The sequence below is a fragment of the Eleutherodactylus coqui genome, chromosome 7 (assembly GCF_035609145.1).
Source record: "Eleutherodactylus coqui strain aEleCoq1 chromosome 7, aEleCoq1.hap1, whole genome shotgun sequence".
Classification (NCBI taxonomy): Eukaryota; Metazoa; Chordata; class Amphibia; order Anura; family Eleutherodactylidae; genus Eleutherodactylus; species Eleutherodactylus coqui.
In genome coordinates, this window is record NC_089843.1 from 223171733 (window position 1) to 223182426 (window position 10694).

Below are 10694 nucleotides of genomic sequence, written 5' to 3' on the forward strand. Positions count from 1 at the left end.
CTCCCATTGCAAATAGTGGCGAGGGGCGGGAGCTCAGTTCCTGCTCCTGGCTCTTCCATCCTCCCCCCCTGCAGATAAGGACACCGTATATCGGCTCGGCGTGAAAACCGAGCAGATATACGGTCGTCTAAATAAGCCCTTAAGTCGTGAAAATTAAAGATATACAATTTAATCATCGTATACATCGTATCAAGTTGATATAAAATCTCTTTAATGGAAATGAATCTGAACAGATGGGTCCATGAAAAACATTTATAGCACAAAAAGGTATTCAAAACCAAAATCTATTTGACTGCATGTCTTCTTGATGTTCTTTTCCAGGTTCTATGTAAATGTTCCAGAATCGAGTATCCTGAAGTCTTGGAAAGGGTTTTGTGTCATTAATACACCATCGAAAATAATTGCGAGCACCTAGTAATGGAGAACACAACACACTGATTAGAAGCAACTACAGGAAGCTACTTCTCTATACAATGCGTGGTCCAATACCATTCAGTATTGCCAAAGAAGATGAAGGAATCTAATCAATATACGTTTATATGTGGGAGGATACTGGGAGCACCAAGTGGTAACGAAAGCAAAGACAATGGGACCATACACCAATCTGTCATAACATTAAAACCACCTGCCCAATATTGTGTAGATCACCTTCATGGCACCAAAATAGCTCTAACCTATTGGGGCACGGACTCTACAAAGCCTGGAAGTGTTCTGTGGTATCATAGTTACATAACATAATATGTAAGACTGAAAAAGGACATCTGTCCATCCAGTTCAGCCTATTACCTCCCAATGTTGATCCAGAGGAAAGCAAAAAAAAAACAATGAGGTAGAAGCCAATGGTCCCCATTTAAGGTGCATCTGACGTCAAGATGTTAGCAGCAGATCCCGTAAGTCCTGCAAATTTCAAGCAGGGGCCACCAAGGATTTGTTTTTGCTGAATTTTTCCCAAATTCCACCATTGGACTAGGTCGCAAGGCTAATTTGAAAAGTAACCGCACATAAAAATGCTGAAGCAGGTAATGCTGGCTATGATAGAAAGGTGTCGGAACACAAGCTTGCTGCTTCAGAATGTGCTGCCATGCTACTTTCCCATGTCCCTCTCTGTATTTTCTCATCCACGTTAGGCAAGGATCAGATGTGCTAATATTTTCTGATTAGTTTGTGGCAGACCTGTCAAATCTGCTGAAAATGTGATTGTGAATATATAACGAGTTCACTAGAGCAGAAAAGTCTATTCTCAGTATAGACCGTATTAAAACTACATTTTATTACCGTATATATACACTCGAGTATTAGCCGACCCGAATATAAGCCGAGACAATAGGTTTCACCACAAAAAACTGGGAAAACTTATTGACTGTAGTACAAGCCGAGCTATACTAGAGTATATACTAGTTAAAGAAAAATAAACCCTCCATACTCACCTCCCAGCCGGGTCTGTGTGACAAGCTGCTTGAATTCTCCCCGCTGTCATCCCCCGACATCCTCTCTGCTCGGCTCTGTCAGTGCTGTGTAAGTAAGCACTGTGATTGGATTGAGCGCCAGCCAATCACAGCTGGCGCTTAATCCAATCACAGTGCTTATTTCCACAGCACTGACTGCAGGGGATTTAAAAGCCAAGCAGGGAGATGACAGCGGGGAGAATTCTAAAGCAGCTTGATTGGCTGTGAATGATCGAGCAGCGGCTGTGATTGGCTGACGCTCGATCCAATCACAGTGCTTACTTACAAAGCACTGACAGCGGGGCATGACAGAACCAAGCAAAGAGGACGGTGGGGGATGACAGAAGAGAGAATTCAAGCAGCCTGCCGCACCACCGCCAAAGACAGACGCCAGCTGGGAGGTGAGCATAGAGGTTGTTTTTTCTTTAAGCCTTCCCAGACTCAAGTATAAGCCGAAGGGGGCTTTTCAGCACAAAAAAAACATGCTGAAAAACTAGGCTTATACTCGAGTATATACGGTAATTACAATTAAAATGGGGCTTTAGTTGGACAAGGAATACGATAATCTCAAGTTCATATACTGGATTCCAAATAATAAAGGTTCGTCGGGATAATGTGAACACATGGACAAACCAAACAAGAAGGAACAAAATAGATAGACCCACCCCACCAAGGATAATATATTGAACCAAGGGTTAAAAATGGCGTGCCCTATCTTAGTAATGGGCCAACACCACCACCCGGTCTATCTCGTATTGGGATGTACAGATGAGAACCCTCCCTGCAATTCTATCCCCACTCCTTAGTCACATACAAGGATAATAGACAAGGGTCTATACATTGTACCAGAGGCGTAACCTGAAGCTCCTGGGCCCCAATGCAGAACCTGTAACAGGGCCCCCAACTATAATGCTTTATTCATAGTACTGGGCTCCCTATATGGAGAAGAGAGGTTATGGGCCCCCTAAGGGTCCTGGGCCCGGGTGCAACCGCATCCCCTGCATCCCCTATAGTTACGCCAGTGCATAGGAGTGTAATCTAGGAGATACAGATACAAAAATAATTGTTAGTATTAAGGCTGTTCTCTAGAAATATGTAGGATAAAACAGCCGAAATGCCTAGAAATGGATCAGTTCAATGATTTACAATAGATGCGATATTTCGTTGGTTCAGCAGGTTTCCCTGGAGGTAGCCGGTCATCAGGAACCCCAGATCCCTCTGCTGCTGTGGCGATATAAGATGCAGCCCTGGATTGTGCATGGATGAGTTTTCTACAACTAGTTGGGCTTTTTAAAAACCCAATTGACAGGCTGCGTGTGCGGTAACATATACTGCGATTTACTGCAGAATCCACATCGACCCGCGATTCATCTACTTCTCAATGAGGCCTAAAAGTGCTTTTATTTCAAAACACTTCAAATTTTCCCTATTCGGACCTAAACATTTCTGTTCGGACTTCTGTCACATGAAGGATTGTATCACATAGGCATCAAATCGTGGAATAAGTTCAGGTACTTACCTGTGCGCCACTTATACCAATTCCAGCCCAAACCAGCCAAAATAAGTAAAACGTGAGTTTGTACTGTAGCTTTACTAAGCAGCCCTACAGAAAAACACAAGAACGTGTAATTATCATGTAGACGTACATCACAGGACACACAGAGAGGGAATGGAGGTTCAGTATCCACAGTAACAGTATAGTAGACCAGACTCCCCCTTGTAGTACAATAATCACATTCAGAGCCCCCCCCCCCCCCCCCCCGTAGTGTAATCATGTTTAAGCCACCCTCATGGTATGATTGCATTCGGAGCGCTCACCACCATTAACAGGCGCCACAGTGGTCCTGCCCATCATCATACCACCAGGTGCCTTCTCCAGCCGACTACTGGACAGTAGTAGGAAATACCTGGTGCCAAGCCTGCTAGTCACCTCCTGGTGCCAAGCCTGCTAGTCACCTCCTGGTGCCAAGCCTGCTAGTCACCTCCTGGTGCCAAGCCTGCTAGTCACCTCCTGGTGCCAAGCCTGCTAGTCACCTCCTGGTGCCAAGCCTGCTAGTCACCTCCTGGTGCCAAGCCTGCTAGCCACCTCCTGGTGCCAAGCCTGCTAGCCACCTCCTGGTGCCAAGCCTGCTAGCCACCTCCTGGTGCCAAGCCTGCTAGCCACCTCCTGGTGCCAAGCCTGCTAGCCACCTCCTGGTGCCAAGCCTGCTAGCCACCTCCTGGTGCCAAGCCTGCTAGCCACCTCCTGGTGCCAAGCCTACTAGCCATCACCTGGTGCCAAGCCTACTAGCCATCACCTGGTGCCAAGCCTACTAGCCATCTCCTGGTGCCAAGCCTACTAGCCATCTCCTGGTGCCAAGCCTACTAGCCATCACCTGGTGCCAAGCCTACTAGCCATCACCTGGTGCCAAGCCTACTAGCCATCACCTGGTGCCAAGCCTACTAGCCATCACCTGGTGCCAAGCCTACTAGCCATCACCTGGTGCCAAGCCTACTAGCCATCTCCTGGTGCCAAGCCTACTAGCCATCTCCTGGTGCCAAGCCTACTAGTCATCTCCTGGTGCCAAGCCTACTAGTCATCTCCTGGTGCCAAGCCTACTAGTCATCTCCTGGTGCCAAGCCTACTAGTCATCTCCTGGTGCCAAGCCTACTAGTCATCACCTGGTGCCAAGCCTACTAGTCATCACCTGGTGCCAAGCCTACTAGTCATCTCCTGGTGCCAAGCCTACTAGTCATCTCCTGGTGCCAAGCCTACTAGTCATCACCTTCCCCTTCACCCAAAGAAGATCACTGTGGCAGCACACCTCCTATTACTTCTCATGGCAGGGTGGGCAGCGTGTCATTAGGGAATGGGTCATCTAGCAGACGTGCGCCCCCCGGAGGACATACTGTATTCTTTTCATTACAGCTGCACAGCAGGGCTGGTTGAAAGTAATAGCAAGACTGACAAATCTTGTCACAATTTGCTAAATCTTTGGTGTATCGGCGAGCATTCTGGCCTCCATCTTGAGCCATGTTTATATTCCACACATGTGCTCTGCTGCATCCCGCATGTCACTGCGCCTCTCCTGAACGGCTTGGCTTCTTCAGATATTCAGGTCTGATGTCAGGAGAACAAAGTTTAAAAGGAATTCATTTTGCTATAAATTCCATCTGCTTCAGCTAACGTGCTGCCCTGAAAGTATATAAATCACATTACAGTAAAACCTCGGCTAGCGCTGACATCTACGGAGGACGATTTAGAGGAAGGCAGGTTTTTTTTTTTAGCCAAAATGTTGTCTCTAGTAACATTGGTTGCCTCTAATAACACCGGCGTGTGCCGGCCAGCGTGGCCCTGCTGCTGAACCCACGTGATCTCCTGCTCGGTGTCTCCTTCTCCTCCTGCCAATGCAACCCACCCTTCTACATCATTGGTGACGGATAACACACTGGTACGGTACAGTACAACTGTACTCCAATGTAACAGCACAGAGAACACAGTGATAACACTGAGGACAGAGAATGATGTCACCTGCAGTCCTATGTAACACCACAGAGAACAGTGATAACGCTGAGGACAGAGCATGAGGTCAGCTGCAGTCCTATGTAACACCACAGAGAACACAGTGATAACGCTGAGGACAGAGAATGATGTCACCTGCAGTCCTATGTAACACCACAGAGAACAGTGATAACGCTGAAGACAGAGAATGATGCCACCTGCAGTCCTATGTAAGGATCCACTTACACAAGAAAAATGTTGGGCAAATGATGCCCGACACTCGCCCCTAGCAGAGCTGGCTCGCACACGGAGCAGCCAGCAGGGGGCGGGGCAGTGCAGGATATTTCTCTCCTCTCGCTCCCCCGCCCCTCTCCATTCACATAACACGACAGCCATTCACTACTAAACAGACGCTATTTAAACTGAGCGATGAGCTAATAATTTATGCTGTATAAACAATGAGCAATAGGCTCATCGCTCATCGTTCAGTTTAAATAGCGGCAGTTCAGTAGTGAATGGCAGCTGTGTTATGTGAATGGAGAGGGGCGGGGGAGCGAGAGGAGAGAAATCTTAGTGAGCAAGCCAGCACCTTTAGCTGCCATGTGACAGCACAGGAGCGCGGACACACAGGGACGAGTGTCGGGCATCGTTTGCCCAACATTCATCCCTGTGTAAATGGACCTTAACACAACAGAACACAGTGATAACGCTGAGGACAGATGATGTACTGTAGTACAACGGATGTCACCTGCAGTCCTATGTAACACCACAGAGAACACAGTGATAACACTGAGTACAGATAATGAGGTCGCCTGCAGTCCTATGTAACACCACAGAGAACACAGTGATAACACTGAGTACAGATAATGATGTCACCTGCAGTTCTATGTAACACCACAGATAAACACACAGTAAGAAGTTCAATAACACGTTAAAAGGTTCATTTTTTCTTTACAGTAGTCTTATATTCCTTTATTATTGTTTTTGGTATTAAGGCCATATTTATTCTCCATTAACCCCTTAAGTGGCACGCCTGGAAATTTTCCGGAACGAGTTCCACTGCCCATAGTGATATAGCCCAGAAGATTTCCAGGTTTCACTATGGGAGCTGCAGAGCACAATGCAATAAGTTGTGGCATTGTGCTCTGCCTGCACAGTCCCTCATAGAACTGTGCAGGACTTTGAAATAAGAAGCAGGTAGATATTACCAATCTGCCGGCAATCTCCCGCTTCTAATTTCAAACTCCTGCACTGCTTTGTTAACAGATTGCCATGGAGACCATTGGCTTGTCAAAAGCCAGCTGATTGTCTCTGTGGCAGGGAGAGCTGGTGCTTGGCTGTCAGAGGATAGCCAGGCACCAGCTCTTATACAGCAGAGAATGGAGAAAACCTCCGATCTCTGCTGTGTTAACCCTTTACATGCCGTGGTCTATGCGACTGCAGCATATAAAGGGCTGTCACCACCGGATCCCTGCAATGGGATCAGGGGGTCCTGATGGGTTTCTGTGGAAGTCCCCTAAAGGGACAAAAACAACAACAAAAAAAAACGTAAAAAAACCCACTTTTCTCCCTTTAACTTTGTAATAAATGAAAAACAAAATTACACATGTGGGATCCCTGCGTCGTAATGACCCAGAGGAGGAAGTTAATACATTATTTAACCCCTTAACGATACGGCTCCTCCCCCCCCCCCCCCCCCCCATTTAAAAAAATCATAACTCCTTTATTTATCCATCGCCGTCGCTGTCTGGGTGCTCGTTGTTTTTTGCGGGACGAGTTGTATTTTTCAATGGTTCTATTTAATGTGCCATATAATGTACTGAAAAACCTTTACAAAATTCTAAGTGAAGTAAAGTGAAAAAAAAAAAAAAAAAGACATTTTACCATCTTAGGCCTTAGTCAGACGGGCGTTTTTAGCCGCGATTTGCGCATGCGCATGCGTCCGGCGATTTTATAAAACCATTGCTTTGCAATCGTATCGGACACATGAGCGCTTTTTATGCGCTCGTCCGATAAATTATAGAACACAAATCGCAGATCGCACCTATCTGCGATCTGCGATTCCTGTTCTCTTCTCTATATGCGCTCAATGGGGCCGGCGGCAGCAGCGCCGACCCCATTGAGAACATATAGAAGACAAATCATTCTTCTCTGCCACAGCTGTAACAGCTGTGGCAGAGAAGAACGATGTTTGCCCAATGGAGCGGCAATACAGCCGCTCCATTGAAAGCAATGGGCTGCCGGCGAGCGCAGGATAAATTGTCGGGAAGGGCTTAAATATATAAGCCCTTCCCTGCAATTCATCCAGAAAATGTGTTAAAATAAAAAAATAAAAAAATTGTATACTCACCTTTCCGCTGCAGCCGGAGTCCAGCCGCGGCCGCTGTCAGTTCTCCTGAACTGCTTCACGGCACTATTCAGCCGGCGGGGCTTTAAAATCCCCGCCTGCTGAATGATCTGCCTCTGATTGGTCACAGCCTGACCAATCAGAGGCAGGTTTCACTCACACACCCATTCATGAATTCATGAATGGGTGAGTGACTGCTGCCTCTCAGCGCTGAGCCAATCAGGGGCAGGTCTGACTCACATCCATTCATGAATTCATGAATGGGTGTGAGTGAGACATGCCTCTGATTGGCTCAGTGCTGAGCCAATCAGGGGGCAGGTCTGACTCACACCCCCTTCACACCCACTGCAGGACGGTTGCGCGGAGCTCCGGCTGCCGGGAGAAGGTGAGTATACAATTTTTTTTTTATTTTAACACATTTTAGGATGAATTGCAGGGAAGGGCTTATATATTTAAGCCCTTCCCGACAATTCATCCCACACTCGCCCGCAGCGCATTGCTTTAAATGGAGCCGGCTCTATTGCCGTCTCCATTGAATGCAATGCGCTGGACAGCTCCGGCCCGTTTCTAATGAAACGCGGCTAGGAGCAGATTTTCGGGCGATTTGCGGGCGACTTGCGTGCACCGGTCACGCGATTTGCGGATGCACATCCGTCATGCGATCCGCAAATCGCGCGAAAAAACGCCCGTCTGACTAAGGCCTTACGGTGCGCCAGGTTTCTACGGCGCACAAACTGCAACAATGACATGATTACTGCGATACCAAACTTGTATCGTTTTTCTTTTTGCTGTAGTACTTGGATTGTTTTTCAGACATTTAATTTAAAATTATTTTTTGCTGCATCTTCTGCGCGCAATAACTATTTTTCCGTCGACATAGTTGAGCGAGGGCTCATTTTTTGCGGGATAACCTGTAGTTTACGATGATACTAATTCAGAATACATACGACTTTTTTGATCGCTTTTTATTGCATTTTTTCTGGGAGACAGAGTGACTGAAAAAGTGCATTTCTGTTGTCCTTTTTTTTTTTTTTTCGGACAACATTCACCGTGTGGGGCAAATAATGCACTACTTTGATAGATCAGACTTTTACGGTCATGTCAATACCAAATATGTATTTTTCTTATAGAATTTTGATTTTATTATAAATATGGCAAAAGGGGGGGGGGGGGGGGGCGATTTAAACTTAGTTTTTTTCTTTTTCGAAACTTTTTCACAGTTTAAAAAAAAAAAACCTCTTACAATTTGGTATTGGCATAATCGTACCGGCCTGTAGAATGACTATAATATATTATTTATACTGCTCAGAATTACAGATTTTGTTAATTTTGCCACTAGTAAAAATGGAATAAAAAGCGATCAAAATGTTACATGTTCCAAAAAAATTTGATAAATGAAGCCCGGAGTTCCTCCCACAAAAAATAGGGCCGCCTAGAGCGCTGGCGATGGGAAATAACATTATTACGGCTCTTGGAATGTGGCGACACAAAAGCAAACCTTTAAGAAAAAAAAATGTTTTAAATGTACAAAAATAGCAAAACATAAACAAACTGTATAAACTCATTATCGCCAGAATGGAGCGACTCAGAATAAGGCCAGCTTCACACGGCGCCCCCCCCCCCCCCCCCCCCAGAAACCCCAATACTTACCTGCGGATCCGGCGTCCCAGGTCCCGCATGACGCTTCGGAGCGCATGCACAATAGAGCGCGTGACGCAGCCGGCCGCGTCACATGACACACCCACAGCGTCACGTGATGCGCCGGCCGCGTCATATGGCACGGTAGGCGGAGAAGCGGTTTCACGCTATATTTTGCTGTGCTACAGCGGAAGCTAGCGTGACAGACTGCTTCCATTGAGTCCGGGTGATTTTACGGTGCGGAATTCCGCACCGTAAGCATTGTGCTAGTTCAATAGAACCCAATAGCTGCGGGCAACGCGGCAGAAATCAGTCTGTGGGAAGGAGCCCTAATTTTATCACACTATTTATTCTGCACGCTGAATGCCGTAAACATGGAATCCAAAAAACAAATGGTAGAATTTTTTTTCCCACCAATCTCCCTACAAATTTTTTTACAAAAGTTATGCAATACATTATATATACCCAAAATGATGTCATTAAAAAGTACAACTTGTCCCACAAAAAACAAGCCCTCAAAAAAAAAAAAAAAAAAAAACAGAAAATATGTTGTGGACTTAGTGTTAATTTTTTTTTTATCATCTTATTAACATCTAGTGCAGAACAGGTGTACAAATATGGTATGTCAAAAGCAAAAGAAAAAAGTCAAAGACGCTTGAATGATTACAAGATGAAAATGGTGAATTGGTTAAGAATGATGTTGAGAAAACCGAACTTTTAAATTCCTATTTTGTATCTGTTTTCTCTCAGAAAGGAGATGTAACATCAACTGATCTTCCCTGTACTATTGGGGGAATAAAAGAATGCAGACTATCTGTAACCAGAGAGATGGTGAGGGAACACTTAGCTAACTTACATGAATCCAAGTCTGAAGGTCCAGATGAATTACATCCTAGAATACTAAAGGAAGCAGCAGAGGTAATTGCTGAACCACTCGCCATAATCTGTGAAAATTCCTGGAGAACAGGAGACGTCCCAGAAGATAGGAAAAAAGTAAATGTTGTCCCCATCTTCAAAAAAAGGGAAGAAGGTGGATCCAGGAAACTACAGGCCTGTGAGCCTGACTTCTATACTGGGAAAGATCTTTGAACAAATTATTAAACAGCATGTATGCAAGTACTTGGATGAAAATGGAGTAATTAACCAGAGGCAGGATGGGTTTGTAGCAAACATGTCATGCCAGACTAATCTAAATTCCTTCTATGACAGAATCACCGATTGGGTTGATCAGAGAAATGCGGTGGATATAGTATATCTTTTTAGTAAAGCATTTGACAAAGTATCTCATCCCGTACTTATTGAAAAGATGACCAAATATATGATTGACAAGGCAACTGTTAGGTGGATTCACAACTGGCTGAGTGATCGTACTCAAAGAGTGGTCATCAATGGCTGACGACATAGCCAAAATATTCGGCTCCTATTACTCTGATCTTTACAATATTGATAAACAAGATGGTTCAGACCCACATAAAATTACTCAGATCCAAAAAAATGGTAAAATCTATTTCTCTCCCACAAATCTCCACTGCCCAGAAATTAGTGCTAAAACAACCCAATTTCCCTAATAGAAATAGAAGACGCCACCAGCGCCCTCCCTAAAGGCAAAAGTCCGGGCCCAGATGGCTTCAGCTCCAACTATTATAAAACATTTAAAGACACGCTAATCCCAGCCTTACACAGATATTTCACTCCCATTAATGCCACAAATGATTTCCCCAAGGAAGCTCTTACTGCCCACATATCTTTTATTCCCAAGGAAGGGAAAGGGAATACCCTCTGA

At 45.3% G+C, this 10694-nt stretch overlaps 1 protein-coding gene across 1 annotated transcript in view; it reads right to left on the minus strand.

Moving 5' to 3' along the window:
- Nucleotides 1-324: 324 nt before the first annotated feature.
- The window catches only part of LOC136573603 (tetraspanin-3-like), a 27950-nt gene continuing 17580 nt past the window's right edge, over nucleotides 325-10694 (minus strand). The window contains exons 6-7 of the mRNA XM_066574875.1: nucleotides 2965-3048; nucleotides 325-411 (exon numbers count right to left, since the gene is read on the minus strand). Coding sequence (XP_066430972.1) covers nucleotides 325-411; nucleotides 2965-3048 — 171 coding nt within the window. The remainder of the gene's footprint in view (nucleotides 412-2964; nucleotides 3049-10694) is intronic.